We start from the raw sequence: 24,284 nt of genomic DNA, 5'->3' as shown, positions 1-24,284 counted from the left end.
ATCGTCGCTTTGTCTTTCAACACGACAACGACCCAAAACATTTGCTGCTCCTGGCGAGGAATTACCTCCAGAAGACCAAAGTGAAGGTTACTGACATGACTTTAATCCTACTGAAAATCTGTGAGCTGAACTGAAGATGAAAGTCCCCGCCAGAAGAAATTTGAGAGATTTCCCAACACGCCTTTCAAAGTAAAATAACGTAAGCGTCTAAAATGATACTAGGATGTTTGGAACAGCTGTGTTAAATATTCCTTGCTCTGCTTGACAGCACTTGGGGAATACTCTTTTTAACATTAATTTTTTATAGGGAGGCTAATAATGCTGTCGTCATCTGAATTTTAAAGTATAACACAAAAAAATCGCAATTTTAATACAGGGTAAAACCCTTTAAGCATAGTGAAGTATAAGGGGCAGAAAACTCAAAATTTAATATCTCCATATGCAGACGCAGGGTCTCAGCAGGGCGGGTAAATGACTAAACCTGAAACGAAGCTGAGCACAAACTGAGAATTCTCCTCTCCTGGCCTCGTGTCATTATAATTAGCTTTCCAATCATTGTTGTAACTGAATTTTCTTTTCATTGTGATGCTTTCTGCATTCTTTACAACCACTGGATAAAAAGCAGACTGTCGAGCAATGTTCACTTTTGAACATCAGATCCGATCAAAATGTGGGACATTGCCTTAATATGTGAGCAAGGTATTAAAAGTTCTGAAATCCTGCTCGCTTGGGAACTAAAAAGGATCTAAAAGATCAAGCAATCACACTCAACTAAATGTTAAAACCCATCTCCAGGGGAAGGGGGGGGGGGAAAAAAAAAAAAAAAAAAAAAAAAAAACCACCAACACACTCCACCCATCTTCACAGCCATGATAACAAAGACAATAACAGATCATAAACTAATTTGAAGTTTACTGCCAGTTTTAACCTTGTTACCCTTTGATAGGGCAGCACCACAATAGCCTTTCACACACGCTAAATATTAAAGACAAGTCTGCATATAAGAGGTAATAAATAAGTCCATATCCCACAGATCATGTTCAACTGTAGTTTATTTTATTAAAAAGACCGGGGTGCAAATATGAAATTAAAAAAAATAAAGACAAGCATATAATTTTTAAGCATTTAATACAAACTTAACAATATAAACTATTTCAGTCCCTCTTGACATGTAAGACACTGACTCAAAATACTTTGTTATACCTTAATGTTTTTGTTTTTTTATCAAGTATTGCACAATGTAGGTACAAAATTAATATTCATACGATTACATTTTGTCCATAGTATAGCAAAATCTTTTAACCTCTTAACAGAAAATACAATTCATCTTCCAGAAAAAAGCAAATATTCCTACACTTTACTTCCACCACTAAGGAATACTCTGTACACAATCTTCAGAATATTTGATGTATAGTTTGTTTTTTTTAAAGATGGATTTCTTTAACAATTATCTTTTTAAAAAAAGAGAAAGAAAAATAAGGAAAAGCTGCTGCAGCCATCACAGATCACTGGAGTAGTAAAAAGATATAAATGCAACACCATGTCATAGAAACAATATATACTCTGATATCTTACAAACTCTGTACTAAATTAAATTATACAATTAGAAAAAGACCAAGTAACCCCACTTAGAAGTGCCAATTCATAAAAATCAGCCTTGTCTTACTACCTGTAAAATACTGTAAGAGGCCAGAACTTGAAGCTTGTATTTTTTTATAATTTTTTTTTAAACTTTATTTTAAAGTTATTTTCCTCAACATAGTAAAAAACTTTGTGCTTGGTTGGCAAAAAGAAATCAAGAAAAACAATGATGCATGTTGAATTGAAGTAACCAAGCTTGGATGTGTTTGTACAACAAGCTTTTAGTAGAAACTAACTCAAGGGGGCGTGGTCAAAACACCCTTGGGCACATGCGCTTTATTGACTAGACACTACATCCTTAAAGTCCAGTTTCTAAGTGTGCGTTTTGTTTTTCCTTCTTTTTGAGCCACCGTCATTCATAAATAGCATCTTCTGATGATGAGCTTAGTTAGCCATGACTGGCTGGAATTGCTGGTTAGAATACTGCATGTTGCTCAGACTGAAGTTGAGGCCATCCATAAGAGACTTGTCGTTGAGGCTTCCGTAGGCTGCAAACATGTCAAAGGCATTGTTGTACTGCAGTGGGCCAAGCCCCAGGGAGCCCTCCCCGGGGAACACTGCTCCAGGGCTGGACTGGCCCTGGAGACTGGGGAACACAAACTCCTTGGCGTTGGGAGAGAGAGCAGAGGCTTTCTGCTGCTGTTGCTGCTGCTGACTCAGGCCGAGCCCGTACAGCGAGTGCATGGAGGTGGAGATGGCTTTCTGCTTCAATAGGGTGTTGACATTCAGACCAAGGTTGTTGGTAGGGGAGGTGCGAGCCACCTTGCTGCTACTGCCGCTGTTGCCGTTACTGCGTCCGCTGCTCTTCATCTTAGTGGAGCCAAATTTGGTGGCGGCGAAGGTGGCAGTGGTGAAGGTTAAGGGCTGGGTGGAGCGTGGCATAAAAGATGGGCTTACCGCAGCAGACTGCCCAAAAGGAGGGGAGGGGGAGCTGGACTCTGAAGAAGCCCCGACAGGGTCGCTGATTGGCATGAAGACCTGGGCCTCAGGATTAAAGCTGTTCTTGATCTCCTTGTCCAACTCTGAGCCATTTTCATTGTTATCATCCACATACAGCACCTTAACCGGTCCCTTTTCCCCGATCTGGTAGGAAACCTCAAACGGGTCAATCCACACGCTAAGGTCCTGAGGAAGATTATTCCGGACGTCTTCGATATCCAGCCCACTCTCTTTGGCTGCCTGCTCCACCACGGGGTCCACCTTCTCCCCTACATGGATGCACCTGAACCCTGACCCTTTGTATGGCTTATCCGGATACCAGTGGCCTTCATATTTTTTCTTCAGCTGCCTCTCAAGCTCTTCGCCAAAGATATTTACTCGTCGTCGAGGGAGTTTGTTGTATAAATAGGAAATAATAAAGTTGAGGGCTACTTGAATTTCAAGCTGCATAGCTGCTTTCAGTGGCAAGAGGGCTTCTTTTACTGTCACAGGTTTGCTTTTTCCTCCCACAAAGCGTTGCAAAAACCCTCCAAGGCAGCAGTGATGAGTGTAATGAAAAAGCTCAGCACGCGTTGCCGAAACAAATATACGTCCTGCAGCAGAGTCGAAGTCAGGACCCTGAAATGGAAAGAAAAGGGGACGCGTTATAGATGTGCAGCTGTTCACAGCATAACACAAGCAAAGCAAAGCAGTTATCAGTTTGGGCCCATTTAAAAACAAAACAAAAAACAACATTTTAATCACTATCCACTTCCTCCCCCTCTCTGCACAGCAGTGCTGGCATCGCAGCTGTACAACAGCTATAAATACATACAGGCCACTGACTCAGATGGTGTCAGCAGTGCATGCTCCCCAGCGGTCTAGTGTGACAGATAAGTGCACCCATGGTTGACCTCTGCAGAGGGCGGTGGATGTAATGGCAGGTGTCAATAGTGAGACGGATTTTCGATCGCTTCCTATTCGCACTGGACATGTTTAGACAAACTCCAGCCTTCTTTAGTTGGATAAGCGTCATTTTAAATAACCCAGCCGGGCTATTCCAGCACTTTCATCCTTGCTGAGCTACAGTAGGTAGAGGAGCACGTACACACTCGCGAGGAGAATTGTTACATAATCATCATTCAAAGTCTAACCACGGCCATAAAACCCTCTGTTACAGCAGAGCAAGAGCGTACGTGACCCTGTCAGCGCTGTATACACAAACTGTCCGCTTTCTCACCCCGTCGCTGTCGTCCACCTAGCATTAGCTGGCCAACTTAATGATGGGTGTGAACTGAAATGTGGCAAGCTAGCTATCAAGAAGGCAGATAGTGTTAATGTTTAGCTCGCCCAGCTGCTTATCAGCATTACCTCGCGCTGACATCGCGTGTGCCAACCGCAAGGTATGCGCACAATGAAAGTCGATCGTAAGAGGCAGTCAATGTCACTGTTAACGGCAACATAAGATGGAAATTGGCGTTTTAGCCGGACTCTGGTCGACACCAAGCGGTGTAGCATTTTAATTAGCTAGGAAGCTACAGCTCGCATACTCGACAAAAATACTTTCGTTTAATAACATCACTGACTGCGACACTTAGAAAACTAACAAGAGATATAGGAGGAGTGATGCACGGCTGTGTCAGAGATCGAGAAATTGACGTTACGTTAATATTTACCTTACATGGAATCAGCAGGTCCTTCTTGCACGAACCAGAGTCCGCTCCAGGAAACGCTAGAATCTACACAGTTTCTAGTGTCACTTTCTAAAGAAGATAGAAAATATTGTAGCGCTCCAGGCGATTTTCTTTCTTCCGTGGGGTTACAGTTGAATTCCGATTTGCAGGCTTCCAAGCTTACTCCCCACAGCCTGGGAGTTTTTACAACTCTGCCCTTTAAAACTTGGGCTTGTTTGTTTTTATAGTAGTCCTCCGCCACGGACATGGAATGGGGTGGTGATGCGGCTCACAGGGGTCAACACCCAGTAACGCGCTTCTATTGGCCGAGCGCTTCGTCGTCATGAACAACCACACCAACTAAAGCTGTGACTGGATGATTTTGTGTTCAGTCAAACACAGGGTTCTATTTACGGTAGTGGTTTGCCTTTCATCTGTTATGGACTACTTTATCGGAGAAAGGGTATTAACTAAAAACCATTTGAAACCCGTGCGGAGAAATATGATTTTTTTTTAAACAAAAACTATTAAAAATATAATACCTGCATGGCTGAAAGGTAAAGAACTGACACGGGCTGTCTGTTTTATGTGACATATGTTCTTGAGGGTTCTACATTTCAGTGATTGTGCTCAGTTGTGCATAAAACGTACTGCTGGTTATATTTATTATGATTAGAATTTCGAATAGTCAGTATAGTTATTGCTGAGAGCGAGGAACAAGGCTGAAATGAGACCACACTTGGCACCACTTCTGCCACTACAGGGTTAAAGGAAGCTAGGATAACCACTGTGGCGGAGGGACACACCTGTCACTGGCTTTGTTCCCTGCTCCTCACCAATGGCATTTTGATGTTCCTTGAGTGTAAACCTTGCTGAACAGCATTCTCTTACTATTAAACAACACAATTCAAACAAAACAGATTTTGTAATTGTAAAATTAAAATAATAATGCTATATCATTTTTCAATCTGTGTCCCTGCCATTGAATTCTCTTCATTATAATGCCTGTGGACTGTGAAATTCATTAGTTACACATTGAATCCTGGCTGCTCTCCTGCCTACGTGCAGGCTACTTGTTTTTAGCAGCTGTGCAGTGCAGGGCTTACACTCTCTGCTGTCAGACCCAAGGTGTTTGACGCCACACTCTGCTCTTACCTAACATGGGCTCCCGCACTCCCATGTTTGCACAATAAATACAATGCCACATGAATTATACAGCTGTGAGGGAGGGAGCGGGGCAGGAGAGTAAGAGAGGAGGAGGGAGAGAGGACAGACTGTTCTTTAGAAAGGGGGGAAATGACTGAGAAACAAAAGTATCTCTTCCTGACTCAAAAAATATCCCACTCAGTGCTGTATGCCATGTCTGTTAAATCTGAAAGCTGATTTATAGCTGCCAGCTGCTTACAGGCTCTCTAGAGGGAACAGCGGCGTATACGATTGATCTGAATCAATCATAATTCATTTAGATAGTCTGTTGTTTGAGTATGTACCATGCCAAATCATATAGCAGTAATAAAAAATAGACACATTCCTGTTCTCGTTCCCTGTTCAGATATATATAAAATTCATTTCTAATAAAGTGTGTGTTTGTATTGCTGATTACTTCATTTCTTACTCGTGACTTGTTTCTAAAAATAATCTCTTAAAAATCACGTATAAGTTAACCCATGTGTCCACTCAGAGGTTAATTGTGGCTTATCAACAGAACGGTTGATGTTTAGCCCAGCATCACATCCCAGCACCGTAAACAGCGCTAGAAAATGCAGTCAGATCATAGCCAGAGGGCTGCAGGGTGCTGCAGGCACAATGGAGAGTTCTTCCAGCCTCCAGATTGAGACTCAGCAGGGGTGAGAGATGAGCCCCCACCCACCAACGAGGAGCATGTGTGATGGATGACCCGACCAGAAACTAAACACACCGTGGGGGCCTTGGAGACACATCAAGGCCACCAGAGCAGGGCAGGCTTTGGGTTTTTTGTTTTTTTTAAGCCTCCCCTTTTCAAAGCACAGAAAATGTGCGACTATGACCAAATGTTCTGGCATGTTTCAATTTGCACTCAACTGCATCACTCTTCAGCAAGAAATACGTGTCTCCAGCGCCGTACCAAAAAAAGGGCCTGCCTATCCTCCCACTGTGTATACTCGATACACAAGTGTTAGTTTTGGCGGTGGACAGGTGGAAAAATAGCCCCACACCGTGCTTAACAATGACTTATTTGTTATTCTCCACTAGAGTATGGATCTGGAGCGCAGGGAAAGTTTCCTCCTCTTGTTGCAAGTCTGCCTGGCTGGAACCCGGAGGTAAACACAGTTAATGAAGTAAGATGTTTTAGCGTGATTCGTGCAGATTTTTTTTTTTAAGTGAAGTCCACATCAAAGTTTTTCAGCACTTCTCTTCACAAAGCCGTGAAATCCTTTCTTCCTCTCTGGCTTTGCGGCTGCACACGAGATAAATTTCCAGATGCACTCAATGGATTTTAATTTGTTATGCGTAACCTTATGTGATTGATATCTGAGATAGAATGAAATGCAACACTGGGCAGAAGAATATCTGCCACTATTTGCTTCCTTAGTGCAACAATATGAATTAAAAAAATGCTCCAAAGACCACGTTTTATGGGAAGAAAGTGGCTTTTGGCACATGAAATTAATAGAACTGGCACAAAAGCAATGCTCATGTGAACGTGGTGTATAATGAAATGTTTCACAGGCTGCATTCATTTCTTTTGGTTATTGGACTAACACTGAGATGGCTTGGATAGATGTATTAGACCCTGTTCTTACCAGCAGACTTCAAAGCTCAAACACTCTTCTGAACAACGATTTACTCTTTCATGCCTCACACGAGGGCTTCCTTTCGATCTTGTTTTCTGAATTTTTACCTGTAGGGAGGAAAAAAACTGACTTTTTTATAACCCCTTTCAATCTCAAGTTATAGTAACTCTTTGAGCTGTATTTCTTTTTCAGCTGGTTGTGTTTTTAGCAGAAAATAAAAAGGTATCATTTGAAATGAATAGGTTGCGACTACCGACTTTTACATTTCCATTACTTCTTCATTAAAGGCTGTGCCTCAGATTAATATCTTTTTAATTCAGCCTTTTTTTGCCCTTTAAATATTGATGTTTAAACAGGAACAGCAACCAAAGCATGTTTTTTATTAAAGCAGCCATAATCAATATTTTTATGTTAACAAGGGATTAGTGTGTGTGTGTGTGTGTGTGTGTGTGTGTGTGTGTGTGTGTGTGTGTGTGTGTGTGTGTGTGTGTGTGTACCCTTAAGTCTTACTCTCACTGTCCCTCTTTAGTGTGATTTCTGGCAGAAAGGTATCTGTGTGAATTGAAAAAGCTTTGTTAGACTGTACCTTGTGATACCCATTCCATAGCAAATACTTAACAGAGCAAGCTGGTGACTAGCTACTGAACATTTAGCAACACAGACAGAAGTTATATCTCACTGGAGCTCATTGCAACCAACAGCTAAAGCATTTGAATACTGGATTTAGTGCCAAATAAGAGAACCTATAGGGTGCAAGCACAGCATATGTACACTTTGTTCCTGCAATGCTACTGTTTGCATTAAAGCGCCATAGAGTTGGAATTAGTGTCATCATGCAGTCAAATTGTATCCATATGATGAACTAAACTATCCTCTCATTGATTTTCTTAACCACTCATCCAATCCACAGTCATAGGGTTCTTATCCTGCCATAGAATTAGGCCAGATAAATCCTGGTCCATCACAGCAAACCAAACTAATGACTGGTAAATGGATCAGTATGTATACTGGTATGTAATTCTCCTTACATATTCAACTCAGAACTCTAAGTGCTTTTTACTGCAAGTCTCGTTCACCCAGTAACAGACACATATAAGTGCCTTTTTCCATACCTGAGCATACACACTTACACTTCATGTTTCAGTATCTTACCCAAGGATACTTTGACATGCAGACTGGAGTAGTCGGGAATCAATTTACATCCCTCAGAGCTATTTGTTCTTCATTAAATGCTGTGCCTCAGATTAATTCATTTACATGTTTTAATTTAGCATGGCACTTTCAACATGAAAGTTGCAGTTCGTCCACTGGCCACTTGAGGCTGGCTTCAAAAATGAGTCAATCCACGCCCACAATAAAAAGATTATATCTTTGATAGATTTATCTGACAAATTTTTATGTCCTCGTGTACACTTGAACCTTTCAAGAAATCTGCATTTCAGTTCAATTCTTCCACTGTGTTAGTGTGGAGCTTGCTAACCAAACTTGCAAATATTAAGTGATAACTTAAGAGCACTCCACCGTTGTCAGTTTTGGCTCTACAAAACAAATATGGCGGCAGGCAAACGGCCAGCATTCGGGCTTCACAATGTGCAGGGCAGCGGGTGATGTCAAAGTGTCCATCCTTTACATACAGTCTTGGCATTAAAAGCATTTTTACAAAGCTTGTTTACCTATGTTAGAGAGCGCAGTTCCACCTTATCTAATGATTCACTCAGCTGTTAGAGATGGCTCTACTTTCAAACATTACCTCACTGGTTGATTTCTAGGAGATGACTGTCACAACCTTTTTAATGTGCTCAGCATTATGGCTCAATTAAGTGTGGAAAGATAAGCAATACCCGTGTGGAATTGTGGACCTATTTAGGTGTCTGTAAATATTTGCTGCATATTTAGATGGTAAATAGATGCGATCCTCCATGGAACTGAAGTTATACTGCCACGTTACTGAAATGCAGTCTTACCCACAGAAGAGGAGGTGATGCTCAATTAGTATTCATTGCAGCTCTGTAGTGATGGCAATCTAAGATTACGCTGCACACTGGAATTTATAGCTTCATGCACACACGCACAAGCATCTGCTTTATTCTTCTTCCTAAATTCAAAGGAATGACAGTCTTTAAGCACTCCACTGCGATGAAGAAAGCAGGCAGAGCTGATTTTTACACGTGTGTTTACGCAGGTTAAGCATCTAAAAGTTTAGAAAATGAGTCCTTGCGGCAGTATGTGACAGCCTTCTTGAGGGTGGAGTGCGTGGGGATCGGGTATTACGTGCCGCTTCCTCTTGAGTTGTTTACAAATGTAAGCGGGGGGAGGCCAGAGAGTTCTTTTTCACACCAGTGCCAGGAATGTCATCAATATATGCACTGGTAATATTTGTCCCTCCTCCCTCCCCAGATGTACTCTCATGCCTACATGCATGGATAAACACAGACATTTCTCTGAGTCTGAGCCTCTAAGCTTACCGTGCATCTGCAGAGTGGGAGGATGGGAGGTTAGGGGGGGTTAAGGCCATGTTTATGTGGAATAATGAGCATATTCATGCCACATAGCACCCAGCGGTTTCACATTTGAGCCGGGTTGCAGTGTTTTGACCCCTGGAAAGATTCATATCAAGCCATCTGGAGGACAAGGAAGGTTACACAATAGGGGATCAGCTGCACTCCTCCTATTTAAATACCATTCTGCTCTGCTATTTGGTTTCATGTCGGGGGATTATGTTTAGCATGCCGGGTGCTGTGTCATGAATCAGGCAGCAGAACAGAACAGAGTTGCATTAAGCTTAATAACACGGGCATGGCGCGGAGACAAGATCACTTTTTGCTGCCGGCCTGGCGCACGCGGCACGCTACATGGCAAAGCTGTGCCCTTGCAGTCAGATCGACTTTTTGAGAAATTCAATTACGCTCTGAAATGAACAGCCAAGGCTTGTGGATAGAATGGGTTTTAGACTGAGAGCCATCCATTGCGACAGGAATGTGCCACATACCCATGAATACTGAATGGAGTGTGCTACTGTAGGCAGGCTGTCCCTGTCATTTTGATTTGTATTTTAGCCCTCCTCCACCTCAACTCACCCGCCACTGCTCTTCTTCCATTTGGACTATAACCTTCTCCCCCACACCTGCTGCGCACTCCTTAAAACAGATTTCTGTCTTTTCCCCTCATCTACGTGGGTGAGATCCTTCCCTGGGCAGGCACTGCTACAGATGATGTCAGGTTATGTGAACACCGTGCATCATCATCGTCATCGGAGGATATTAACAAAAACATTTGCATCTACGAGCCTCGAAGATATCCTCGAAACACAGGCTGTTAACAAATATGCACAGCTCCTCTATTGAGAAGCCTTCAATTCTGTTTGCCAGAAATGATGTCAGTGTAGTCATGGCAACTATTCTTACACATTACCCCATGCTCTTCCACAGTTAGAGTAGCACTCAAGTGCTATTTTTCTGACAAATGTCAGATCTCATCTCTTAAATGGCAATGGGGATTTTTTTTTTTCACCACTTTGAAAAGCAGAGGAGGAAGGATGGGCCACGGAGACAAATGTGATTGCTTCGTTCTGCCTTCATAAGCAGCTGACGCGGATGAGATGGAATAATGAGCCTGAAGTCATGATCTTTCATGTGCAGAGAGGCCAAAGAGTGCTTCTGTCTATATAAGTGTTGTAAATGTCCATAACAGGATAATTATCATTTAAGAAGATAATTTTGCTAACGATAAACACGCACGGCATTGGAGTGTGCGTTTTTTTTAACCTTCTCGGCAGCACAAGCAGCAGTCTGTGCTCTCTGACTTGGAGAGCTGACACAGTGCTGTTGGGGTAACAAGAGAAGGTGGAGCCATATTTCGCTGATGGATGTCCTTTCATAGAAATGGAGAAAGGTGATAGGCTGGGCGAAAAAGAGCGTGAGAACACAAAAAAGAGCCGCGGTGCAGAAAAAGGAGTGTTTCAGAGGCTCGATCTGTACTGAACGCAACTGCATCAGCAGCTCAATGTTGTAATCTCCAGGGAAAGGGGGAGGAGAGTAATTGTGACATTGCTCTTTGGCTCGAAATTGCTACTCTGTGCGATTCAGCCCAGTAATCAGAAAGCGCAGGGGTGAATAGTCAAAGCGGTCAATTCAATTCGTTTAGATGATTAATGGAAAAGCAACACCTCTCTGTATTACACCTTAATGATAAAGACCCAGTCCTTTAGCAGCATTTGGTCTAATTAGACTAAATGTTCATAACTTTATTCCGATGCTTGCGTAAACAATGCTTGTTACATGGTTGACGAGTCAATTCACTTATATTACTTTCAAACATATCTCTATATCGGGTGGTATTTACCCACCCATGCAGATGGTTTTGCGTGCCTGGGTTCTGAGATAGAGTTTTTGTTTACTTTCAACTGAAGAAATAGATCCTCAAAATGGTCCCGGGAAAAAAAAATGTTGGCAGGGTATTATTTGTCATAGCTTTGAGCATTGAAAAATGACATTCGCCTCTGCTGTACTGCAGTGGTGGCAGAGACGGATTTCTCAACATTCGAGCACATAACACTCACACCATCTGCACACTGGAAGTTTAAGTAATGGTGTAACACTTGGGAAATGTGCTTTCTTAAATATCCGACCATGCAGCGCTGAAGAGTAAGGATGGACCAGTCTCATGACTGCAGATTACATACAAGTACAGAGCTGGGAGGCAATTAGCATAGGTTAGAGAAAAATTCAAATAAAAAGTCCAAACAACCTAGACCTGTCAGGGTCCTGGGTCTCTCAACCCAGTGTTTTGAGTTCCTTGTGTCTTTATAATTTTGTATTGTGATTCATGTTTAAGATTTTCTTTGTTCATCGTGGTTTATTCCATAGTGTCTAGTGTTCTAGTTTAGTTCCCTGAATAGGTTCTCCTCGTGCCTCCTGTGTGTCTGTGTTTATATTGTGGTGTTAGTTCTGGTGCCGTGTTCCCACTCCTTGTGTTCTGTTTTCTCATCCCATCATGTGCTCCTCCATATTCTCTTTCTTCCTCCAGGCTGTCTCTGTATACTTCCTGTTTTACTTTGAAGGTCTGTGTCTTATGTTAGTGTATTCTGCTTTGCGCCCTTGTCTCGCCAGCTCTGATTTCTCCCGGCTGTGTTTCCCTCCTGTTTCCAGCTCCCTGTTTGCCGATTCATCTGTGATGTCTGCCCGAGCCTCACTGTTTCTTCCTGTGTTCCTTTGCATGTCATCCCGTGAGTTTTTCATGTGTGTAGGTTTTCCCAGTTTAGTTATTTCTTAGTTCCTGTCCTCACCATCTCCACTTAAATAAATTCACTTCTCATATCAACGTCTGCCTGCACTTGGGTCCTTACTTCACCTCCACACGTCTGCCATCGCAGAAAAAACTATCACTTGTGTTTTTAGTGGGAGTACAGATGCTATTTTACTTTTTAGCATGGCTAACTAAGAGTTTATATATTTAGATGACATGTTTAAATTAACTCATTTGTATTTGAATCGTTCTCATCAAAAGAAAAAAGTTAGCTATAAATCATCAAACTAGTAAGTACATTATTAAAGAGAAAGGGATGTTTATGCTCATCATAAACCTGAAAGCACAATTTTTTTAGGTCTTCATTTTAGGTGAGCACAAAGAAAAAAGAAGTCTTTAGATAACTTTTTTTCAAGCTAGAAGAACTTTTTTTTACATTCTCATAAATTCTCTTACATCTATCCATCCAGTCATGTTTTCTTCTGCTCATTTAATTCAGATTCTTCGAGGGAATGAATGTACTCCAGCTGTCACAGGACGAACAGACAACCATTCATGCTCTCATTTATAGCCTAACATGCACATGTTTGGACATGCATGTCCGCACTGCAAAGGAGGAACAGACATTACATTTCCAAAAGTATTTAATCACCATTCCAAATGATTGAATTCAGGTTTTACGATCACTTTCATGGCCCCAGGTGGATAAAATCAAGCATGCATTTTTGAAAGAATGGGTCACTCTCAGGAGATTAATTCCAGTGTGGTACTGTGATGGGATGACATCTGTGCAACAAGTCAAGTGTGAAATTTTCTCTTGACTAATTATTCACCTTTACTAAATATTTCACAGTCCACTGTTAGTGGTATTATAACAAAGAAGAAGAAACGGGAACGACACCCACTCAGCCACAATGTGGCCTTCAAAATTAGCTCAAGAACAGTGCGCGGAGAGCTCCATGGAATTGGTTCCCAGCCTTACGTCACAAAGAACAATGTAAAGAGTCGGATGCAGTAATGTAAAACACAGTGGCACTGGAATCTCAGTGTTCTCTGGAATGACGAATCACGTTTCTCTTTCTGGCAATCTGATGGGAAGGTCTGGGTTTGGTGGTTGCCAGGAGAACAGTATTTGTCTGACTACATTGTGCTAAGTGTAAAGTTTGGTGGAGGAGGGATTATGGCCCCTAAGTTCCAGTGAAAAGAACTCTTAATGCTTCAGCATGCCGAGGCATTTTCTGGACACTTTCATGGTCCCAACTTTGTGGAACTAGTTTGGAGATGGCCCCTTCCTGTTTCAACATGACTGCACACCGCTACAAAAAGCAAGGCCCAGAAAGACATGGATGAGCGATTTTGATGTGGAAGAACTTGACTGACCTGCAACCTGAGAGAACACTTTTGGGATGAATTAGACCGAGGACTGCAGGCAGGGTGTGTGGGTCACAGCATGTAAGTCGAAATATTCCGAAATGTTACCTTAGTGGGTCAGTTCACCTTCTCCCATATCTCTTACCATCCGTTCCCAACGTCATGAGCCTCTTTGTTGCACCACATTCTACAATAAAAAAGGCTACTTAAGGCCAGTCCAGTACAATACAACTGAGCTGTGTCAATCCCACAAAGCTGCTGGTGTTAGGAAATACTCACATGGTAGTGGGACTGAGGGACTCAGTATCCGCATCAACAGCTTAGCTTACACTGTGAGGAAAGGGAAATTCCTGTGTCCTGGTTAGTATAGTAAATACTGCTGTATTAGAAATGCCACACAGTTGAACTTTCCTTCACAGTAGTTATTCATATATCATTAGTGGCATGACTCAACATGTAGCCTCAGCTAAAGAGAAATAGCTCGATAGCTACTGGACATTTCGTTCACCGTGAATATATCCCAGTGACGTTGGCTTTTTACTAGTATCACCATCACTGTTTTTGTTTTTGTTTGTTTGGGGTTTTTTGTGTATAGAAACTTCAAAACAACTTTTACTAAAACATTTGTCCACACATTCATGTTCACTGTGGTGACAGCCACCACCTTGTATTCACGAGCTCTCTTGAGGTCTGTAATTAGTGACAACCCCAAACCTAATCCTAATGGTAACTAGAGGCAATCACAACATCTAAATGTTACTTAAATTATTCTCCCAACTGACACACATCAACAACTATTCTTTTTTCCCCCCAAAAAAGTCCTGTTGTCCTCACCAATGATGACTTAAAGCAGGGGTAGGGGAACTCAAGGGCTGGTGTCCTGCTGGTAATCAGCTGTGTCCTTGATCCAACACAGCTGATTTAAATGGCTCAACTATGTCCTCAACATGTCTTGAAGTTCTCCAGAGGCCTGATAATGAACTAATCATTTGATTCAGGTGTGCTGACCCGGGGTGATATCTAAAACCTGAAGGACACTGGTCCCTGAGGCCTGGAGTTCCCCAAATAAAAAGCTCCTTTGGTAAAGGTAAAAAACCTAGCAGTCAACCAGAAGAATGTTGAGTAATTCTATAGTTGTATAACAAGCAGTGCCTGTCAAAGAAATGTATTCACAGCACAGCTTGAAAAACAAGTGTTAACTGCATGTGTTTAATAAGAGTTTGGTGTATGCCTCAGCTTACAGAGGTGCTAATAAATAAGCTTGAGCATATACACGTCGATGCAGCTAACCTTCTGCCTCTGAGCTGAGTCCCATCCGACTTTTACTTAGCACGGTGTTTACCGTCTGCTATGGCCCACGCTGTGGGTGGAGAAATACCCACAGCCTTGAAATGGGAGCCTGGAAGGGGATTGGGAAAAATGTCACGGGAAAGTGGCAAATGATTTCATGTCCCTGTGAAAATCCATTAATCACATATTTGCCCCGATCGAAGCGAGAGGTCAAAGAACCCAAACATGGCCCTCTGTGCTGCCTCCCCCACCTCTGACCAGGTCTTCCTCTGTTTATTCCTGTTTCTTAACTCTGTTGTGTAAGCATTTTCTATTCGACACTCAACTCAGTAATGTTTGCCCTTTCTCCCTGTGACAGTTTGTTCATCTTATCTGTGCCTTTTTTTTTCCATAAAATGTTCCGTATTTTCCCCCTTCTGCTTTCAGTCACAGCGTGAGTGGCTGTAGTCTGGAGCAATGACAGTACAAACAGCTTGGGCAAACCTACTTTCAGAGCGGGGTCCGTATGAGTATTCTTTCCCCGGTATAGTCCACATGAGTGTGTGTGTGTCTGTGTGACATGGTCAAATCCAGGACATAGTGCCATGAGTCCATGAGGCCACAGGCATACAATCTCCCTTCTGTTGGCTTGGCTTGATGTTGTGTGTGTCAGGAAACAATGCGCACATCCTGGCATAATCAGCTGTAATATTGATAATTGCTCCAAGGCCTGCCATTACTTACTAAAGCAGCAGTACCAGCAACACACAATGACCATTATCTATAGGAAAAGCACTTCCTCAGATGCAATTACAGGCACAATCAATATGGTTAGCAATAAGGGCAGGAATCTTATATTTACATTTTAAACCTGCTTGTTTATGTTGAGAATCTACCAATGAGCAAGCAGGGCTGTTTAAGTTAATACATCTAAATGTAACATTAAAAAGTGAGGGTAGCAAAGATTTAAAGGAGTGCATTAATGATCTACCTCAAGCAGCAAATAAATGTCATTATAGATCACTTGCTTTGTTGTCTGGTTTAATCTTTGTTTGCAAATCTGATAACAACATATCCCAACATGTTTACAAAATTAAAAATGAAAGAGAAGAATGGGATTATTTTAAAGCTGCATTAGCTGTTGTTGGCCAAGCAGGTTAGTACAAGCTATAACCACTGTTAATGTAATCACAGAATAATAATGCAGGCCCAAGGAACTTTCCACTTATTTTCACATTTCAGACCTGGACACTGTGTCCATCATTATTAATAATAAAAAATATATGTTTGATGCTCTAATCAGAGCTTTTTTTTTTTGGCTACCGTATTTTACGGACCATAACGCACAACAGATTATAAGGCGCATTAAGCGAAACAAAACAGTCAGATAAGTCAAACTTTACTCAGCTCATTCTTCTTGCATTGATTCATTAATCAATCAATCAATCAATCAATCAATCAATCAATCAATCGATCAATCAATCAATCAATCTTTATTTATAAAGCACTTTTCATACAGAAAAAATGTAGCACAAAGTGCTTTACATAGTTAAAAGCAGCCCACCCCACCCTCCAACTCACTCCCCACACTCTCAATACACATATATCCCCCCACCCCCACCCACACACACATACACGCACGCGCACACTTAAAGAGTAAAAATTGGGCTGGGCTCGCATGAGCCAAGTGAGGAAACATTATAACAGGGAGCCGTCTGCACCGGGAGCCGGTCACAGACCGCAGCCTCCGGGCTGGGCACACAGCAGGAGGGAGGCCAAGGAGCCCCCCAACCAGGCTGAGAGGACCCCAGAGACCCAGCAGCCACGGTCAATAACAGCCCCGGTGCAGAGAGCACCCTCCGAGGAAACACTGGAGATATGACGCAATACAATATATACAGGGTAAAATGATAAAATAAATAAGAACAGGATACAATATAAATATAAATATAAATAGAGTAAGAAGATTAAAAAATGAATAAGAATAAAATCAAAAAATATTAGGTAAATCCTAAATTAATAATAGAATAACAGGATAGAATAAATAAGCATAAAAAATAAATAAACGCTAAGTAATAGCTAAATTAAAAAGGTGGGTCTTGAGCCTGTTCTTAAAAACATGTACGTTCTCTGCGGCCCTGAGCTCCTCCGGCAGGCTGTTCCACAGACGAAGACCATACTACTGAAAAGCTGCCTCTCCGTGAGTATGTGTCCTGACTTTAGGGACAATCAAAAGGCCAGTACCAGAGGACCTCAGGGTCCGCGAGGGTTCGTATGGTAAAAGCAGATCTGAGAGATAAGAAGGCCCAAGACCATTAAGACATTTAAAAACCAATAAAAGAACTTTAAAATCGATCCTGAAACACACGGGGAGCCAATGCAGCGATTCTAAAACCGGTGTAATGTGGGCCCGCCCTCTGGTCTTCGTCAGCACATGAGCTGCCGAGTTTTGCAAGAGTTGTAAAGTTGAAATATTCTTCTTAGGAAGACCAGAGAGCAGGGCATTACAGTAATCAATGCGACTGGTAATAAAAGCATGCATCAGCATCTCCGTGTTGGCCCGAGAGAGAATAGGGCGAACTCTGGCTATATTTTTTAGATGATAAAATCCAATTTTGGTTACATGTTTAACATGTGGGATAAAACCAAGCTCAGAGTCAAAAATAACACCCAGGTTTTTCACTTGTAGCGAAGGACATAGTGAAAATGCCTCTAATTTAGACAAGAGTTTCTCTCTCTGAGCCTCAGGACCGACAATTAAAACTTCAGTTTTGTCCTGGTTAAGCTGTAAAAAGTTTTCTGCCATCCAAGATCTTATATCCAAGATACAGTTAAAAAGGGCATCCATTGGTCTGGTGTCATCAGGAGACACGGAGATGTACAGCTGCGTGTCATCAGCGTAACTGTGGAAGTTCACTCCATGCCTCCTGATGACACTGCCGAGAGGCAGCATATACAAATTAAAAAGTACAGGGCCTAGAACCGACCCTTGAGGCACACCACATGTCATTTTATGGATCTTAGAGGAGCATGTATCCATACTCACCATAAAAGATCTGTCAGAGAGATAGGAAGTGAACCAGTTGTGTACAGCACCAGAGAGGCCCACCATGTGTTTCAGTCTGTTTAAAAGAATAGCGTGGTCTACTGTATCAAAGGCTGCGCTTAGATCCAGTAGCACCAGGACTGAGAGCTTTTGGGCGTCCCAGTTACATCTAAGATCATTTAAAACCTTTAGGAGAGCAGTCTCTGTGCTGTGGTTCACCCTAAATCCAGACTGGAATATCTCCAGGATCTGTCTATCATTGAGAAAATCAGTAATCTGAGTAAAAACAAGTTTTTCTAAGACTTTACTTAAAAATGGTAAGTTGGATACAGGTCTGTAGTTATTAAAATCATTACAATCCAAATTGCTCTTCTTCAGAAGGGGCCTCACCACCGCCGTTTTAAAGGCAGCAGGGAAGACACCCAACTGAAGTGAATAATGCTGTATTCTCTCTATTCCCATGTTGTTGCAGTATATTAATGACTAACCTCGTATTGTGGATGGATTATCTCAGTTGTTCTCCTGACTGAAGTTTGGTCAGTTTACAGCATCCTGCCATGTGATTGCATTTGTCTCTAACCATCGGGAACCCTCACCTTAACTTTTATCAAGTGGAAAAAAGTTAGCGTTCATCCTCCAGCTTCACTGTTTATATTACGCTAACATAGCTGTGTTGCTAGCGATCACGTAGCACATCATTATATAGCAGCTAGCCCAACTTCAGTAACCCTACAAACGTCACTGCTGTTTAGTTTTCTGTCTTCATTTACGTTGGAAGTGATAGCAGAGCTGTACGTTTGAATTTTTCCAAAATCTCTCAGTCAGAACATGCTATATCATGTTTAGGTGGAAACTAGCGAGCTAACTTCTTGCTAACTTCTAACTCCATTAAATTTAATAAAAGCTGTTTTCATGGATTCCTGGATGTTAAACTTAACTGTTATACCTGGTAAAGCAGCAACACTGACCATGTTATTAAAGATGAAAGAATTTAGAGTCTCAGTGATGCTGCAGTGTTCGTTTGACTTTAGGACCTGAAATGGATGGAGTTTTAGACCCAGATTACTCCACAAGGCTCCTGACTAGCCGTAATGCTCCGACAATCCATCAAGCAGTGCGTCTTCGTAAGTTACCAAAGCCGTACTAAAACATTTTCTGACACTTTTTTGAGCGCCATGTACCACATAAAATCGGTTTAAGGTCAGTAAGCACAACCAGAATTCATACATAAGGCACACCGGATTATAACGCACACTGTCGATTTTTGAGAAAATTAAAGGATTTTAAGTGCGCCTTATAGTGCGGAAAATACAGTTCCAGTTATTATTTTAGAGCTGTGTTTGCTCACTTTACTGACTGATTTTGTCGTCTTCTTGAGATTAGCAAACACGGTTGGACTGCAAAATATCTCGATTGCATCTAAACGGTGAGCTTTACAGTGCCCAGATACCGGCAGCTTCACCTTTCCCTGGTGAACATTCCACCACTCAGTCAACCTGCTCTCTCTACTGTAGAAAAAATAAAAGAAATACAAGAACGTAACTCAGGAGATTACTAATCACACACAGCAATCTGCGGTTCGTCTCCATATCTAAAGCCTGCATCTGTGCTCCTGAACGAGCCAGATTGCTGTTGTTAATGGCGGAAAATAAAGAAATAAAAATACAAGCATGTCACTCAAGCTGCTTAACAAAAACCACCTCCAACAACAGTGAGTCATCACGGCAAACTCCCTGACTAAAACTCCAGACTAAAGGCGTGATAGAGGAGGGGTAGAGAAAGAGGAAGGGAGGCAGATTGTCACATCTTTCATGCCTTGGACTTAAGAGTGAGATTTTGAATACTGTTAGTAATAATATACTCAAAGCTACTTTCTTTTGCTTTGAAGTTTGAGGGGTGAATTCTTAAACAGGCTCTGACGTAAGTTTCTCCGACACACCAACCCAAAGGCAAAAAGCAGCCCACGAGCCGAGAGAGGGAGCTTTATTCCCTTCAGAGAAACCAAAACAAAAGCGATGCTACATCTTGTTTCATGCAGCCATATTTTCAACATCTATTTAGGGGAAACTGGCCTGACGAACACAAGACATCACTGTGAAGCTGCAGACTTTCTCAGCAGGACAGTGGGCAGCTTATGCAAGCGGAGCTCCACTTTCAACAGCAGCTGTTATCGAATGCTAATTCACAATCCCATCTTGTGTTTGTGTATCCATGTATTCATTATTGGCACAGGACAGGCTGAGCACAGGATCATAATTGTATACAGCCACTGGTGCTGTGAACGGTTTCAGGCAGAGTTGTCCTCTTCAGTAGAGTGGCGCTGAGTTGCCACAATGCGGTATTGTTCTGCTACGTGCTGATATGAGCTTTCCTGTTATCCATTTTCACCTGAGCAATAACAAAATATGGAGGGGTCGCATAGAGAAATCAATAATGTGTTTCTAGAGGGAATCAAAGTCTGTGATGGGAGAGGTTAGGATTTCACCGGGCCAGACTCGGGTGAAACTCCAGCCCAGGCCTGATCTCTGTGGGAAAGAGGCAGAGGCAGCACTGAATACTCCCTATTCATGGACGATGCCCTTGCTCTCTGTCTTTCTGTCTCTGAATCCCTGTAACATGTTAACTGTGTGATGTCCAGGCCTGATCCAAGAGGTAGCTTGGGGTGGGGAATGAGACAGATGGACATTTATGAATATATTTAAGGATTATAAAAATATGGATTTGTAATCATTTGAGAATATAGGCTGCATATAAGAGATGGTCCATTGGATGGATGGATGTTGTATATTGAAAGATGCCTGTAGTTTCATTGTTAGCCTTTGAGTTAGCCATTGTTGTTAGGGGTTGCTCTATCTTACTGTTGCATTGACAGAAAACAATTTATCAAACCAAAACATGTTTCATTATCAGTCAGACTGAAATTTTAACGTTATCATTTATTTATTTATTTATTTATTTATGTATTTACAGTGCTCCTATATTTTTAATTATCAAGGCTGTCATGCATTCTTAAACAGCCACTTTAGTCAGCTAAAACTTTTTTGATGTCTAATTTTTTTTAAAGTACAAAAACTCCAAACATTGTGATGTTTAAATTATATGAAACTAATTCAATGCAAGTGAGCAAAAATATATTTGGATTTTTTTTTTTCATCTTGTCCTTAAGTTCTTGTGCTCACCCATTAGATTGATTAGAAACCTTAGGAAGTCCTTCCATAAGCATGTTTTGGGTTCATCCATTTTTTATTATCATTAATATTATTTTCCATCTTGAATAGACACCTTTTATCTTTAGTCTTTCAGACTTTGTCAATTCAGAATTTATTGAGTGCCATAACCTCTCCTTATATAATGTCTCTGCAAAAGGTCGTGGCTGCATGGCTACATGAATCGGAGCATTCATGTGGTGAGCTTGGTTCTGTCCAGTTAGCCTTTTCAACAGTTTTTCACAACAAAAACAAAAAACATCCCAGCTAATGTCACAGACAGTAAGAGATCAGCACTAGCATTAGCTTGTCTACTTTTGAAACACTAAATGGTTACAGCCAAAATTACAACTGTAATTATAAGCATGTCTGGACACTGACATGATGTTTGCAGTTTTACCTCTGTCCACCGCCTGTATAAGCTTTGAAATTATAGTCTGCAAACTAGTGACTTCACAGTGGCTGCGTCCGTCTTTCATATACAGTCAATGCTTAAAAAACAGTCTCATCCAGTCACAGTCGTAAAACAACCAACAGAGAATGTGGGTTTTTTAGATAACAGTCTTAAACAGAGCACTAATACGACATTCATAGATAAAAAGTCTTATATATCTAAGCAGTAAAAGTACACTGTACACCAGTTGTGCTACAAATAGCGCCTGCTAATGTTATGTAGTATTAGCTAAGCCTTGTGTATGTAACTTATGTCTATAATGTAGCTAAAAGAGAAAATTTGCTGTATGAATTTTATTGTCAGATGTTTTTATCCATTAATTTGGACCAAGACGCTTCACCTGTCCATATCTGTCACTCCCAACACTAGCTTTAAGTGACACAGGCCTGCAAGCTAATACTACAGCTGTGTCTGGCAAACTGTACACAGTCTTTTATTATTGACATGTAAATATTTTAACAGTTTTATCACAAGATTAAGCAAGAAGTAAACTCATAAATGCATCGTCTCATGGGATTTTTGTGTGCTTGTGTTTCTGTTGTGTTTCCTCTGCATTCTTAAGGGTCCAGAATGCATTCTGAGATGTAAGATTCGAGCCATTATTACCAATAAAAGTTGCTCACCCAGTGCATACAGCTAAAATGGTTTCCCTGTTTTTTATTTTGCCTTACTTCCACATTATGCGGCCCACTGCCCATGTGGATTAGTGACTCGCTTCCTGGTCTTGCCCACTCAACACACAGAATTTAAATAGAAATTACATGGTAATGGCCTGTATTTGTATAGCGCTTTTCTAGTCCCTAAGGACCCCAAAGCGCTTTACACAACCTGTCATCCACCCATTCACACACACATTCACACACTGGTGATGGCAGTCATCATGAAAATAAAAATACCTTTCCAAGCAGTGAACCCGATTTTTGAATGCTTTCATGCTTAATAATATTTATAATACAAGGAGTAAAGACTGAAGGCTGCCCTTCGAGTCGACCTGAACAGCTTTAACGTGTAATCTTTACAGCAATTGCACTGCCACTCAGCACCCAGCCCTCATAATAAATCTTTTGTGGTCCCGTTCCTTTCTCTCATAGCCATGCCGAATAATGATGGTATCTTTACAGCAGCTAAATGTGGGAAACAAAGTGGAAATATAATCCTGTAATTACAACTTGTGGCCAAAGTGGATGGTGCTCAGCAAAACCCATATTCACACATCTTTGGGCCAATTCACTTAGCTAACAGTCGCCTATTCACACACACAGCACACAGAGTTACGCTAGTGTTTCTGGTCACTTGATCTGTACTGGTATTGCTCTCCACCAACTCCTCAGGGGAAAAATTTGCTACTTTAATTTCTAAACGCTCCACTGTTTTCACAAGTTTGTTGTTAACTTTGTTTTCAGTTTGTTCTGTGCATCTTTAGAAACCTTTTCATGCTGATGCAAAAAATAATGCAGTAAAAAGTACTATCCTCACTCCGATCCTCAACAAGTACACCATGCACACGGGACAAAAACTTACAGAACAGGTAAGCAAAACATGCTGCATGCATATCAGAGAATGCATTGCACTCCTGCATGAGTCTGTGTGTGTATGCAGATTTCTGTACGAGACAGCGTGTCCCTACCGTGCTCCTCTTTAGTTTCCACCCTGTGCTCAGTTTCACTCTATTTCAGAGTTGGCTAATTAATCATGCATTATTGAGAGACAGAACCAGTGAGTGTAATAGCCTTCACTGCAGTCCCAGCACAACGCAAAGTCGGGTCTTAACGACCACGTGTGTGTGTGGGAGCCGCTCAAGGTCAGGTAGAGAGAAACTTTGGATTTCTTTGATTTTCCTGCCCATTTTCAATTATTTAAGGATGAGTTCACACAAACGTGGGTACATCAGCCAGCACCTGTTACCTAAGAGTCTGCTTTGTCTCTTCTACTCTCTGCTGTTCTGCTTTTTTGTGTTCTCCCACATTTGCTGGTGACTGGCTGTCTGTGTTTGCAGTGACTCAAGACAGAGCACTCTAATCCCTCTTCATCATCTTCCAGGTGGGGATTCCTGGTTAGGTGCAGTTAGCCAGTTAGTTTTTTGATCCACGGCACTTGGACGTGGCATGGGTCACCTGCACGTTCCTCTTCATATGCTTCATCTCTCTTTTCCTCTGTCAGCAGGCACCGCGGTGGACGGATGAACCGACAGACTGCCCTCCCCATCTCCTCCTACCTACATAACGTGGGTCGGCACACACGTGCACACTGAGCTCTGCCGCTACGTACCTTCCTCTCTCATTCGCCTCACACACACACAAACGGACGTGCTCTTTCTTTTCCACACACACACAAGCACGCACAATTTCTTGGCAGGATGAAGACCTTGCTTCAAGGGTTTAATCAGAGTCGAAGGGACTCTCGTCTGCAGGCAGCCGTTCTGAGAAATAACACATAAACCGAACGGCAGTGAGGTGCAGCAGCCCACTTTGCAATCAGGCATTTCAAATACTAATCAAACATGAGGCAGAAAATTTGAATTTAACTGAAGTGATGTTGAGGAGCCATCTGCCCATTGATTAGCAGGACACCGCAGAGATCAGTCTCCTCCAGGATGGCAGACGAGATCTGCATATTAGAAATATTATTGATTCGGCTGTTTTTATCATAAATTAGTGTGATTTCTGTGTCTAAGAAGGACACGGGTGA

General features: G+C 41.8%; 1 protein-coding gene across 2 annotated transcripts; it reads right to left on the bottom strand.

The window, feature by feature from the left end:
* Nucleotides 1–1,034: 1,034 nt before the first annotated feature.
* tob1b (transducer of ERBB2, 1b) lies at nt 1,035–4,451 on the bottom strand. 2 transcript variants are annotated; one of them, XM_026177370.2, is made up of 2 exons: nt 4,236–4,451; nt 1,035–3,198 (listed from the first exon to the last, which is right to left on the bottom strand). In XM_026177370.2, exon 2 carries the CDS (start codon nt 3,028–3,030, stop codon nt 2,026–2,028), a length of 1,005 nt encoding a protein of 334 aa, XP_026033155.1. In that variant the 5' UTR covers nt 3,031–3,198; nt 4,236–4,451; the 3' UTR covers nt 1,035–2,025. The 2 variants fall into 2 exon arrangements, with proteins under 2 accessions (XP_026033155.1, XP_026033156.1); XM_026177371.2 differs by having other exon boundaries at nt 4,241–4,450.
* Between the last annotated feature and the right edge of the window lie 19,833 nt (nt 4,452–24,284).

The sequence above is a fragment of the Astatotilapia calliptera genome, chromosome 8 (assembly GCF_964374335.1).
Source record: "Astatotilapia calliptera chromosome 8, fAstCal68.1, whole genome shotgun sequence".
Taxonomy (NCBI): domain Eukaryota; kingdom Metazoa; phylum Chordata; class Actinopteri; order Cichliformes; family Cichlidae; genus Astatotilapia; species Astatotilapia calliptera.
This window is presented reverse-complemented; position numbering and strand designations above follow the sequence as displayed.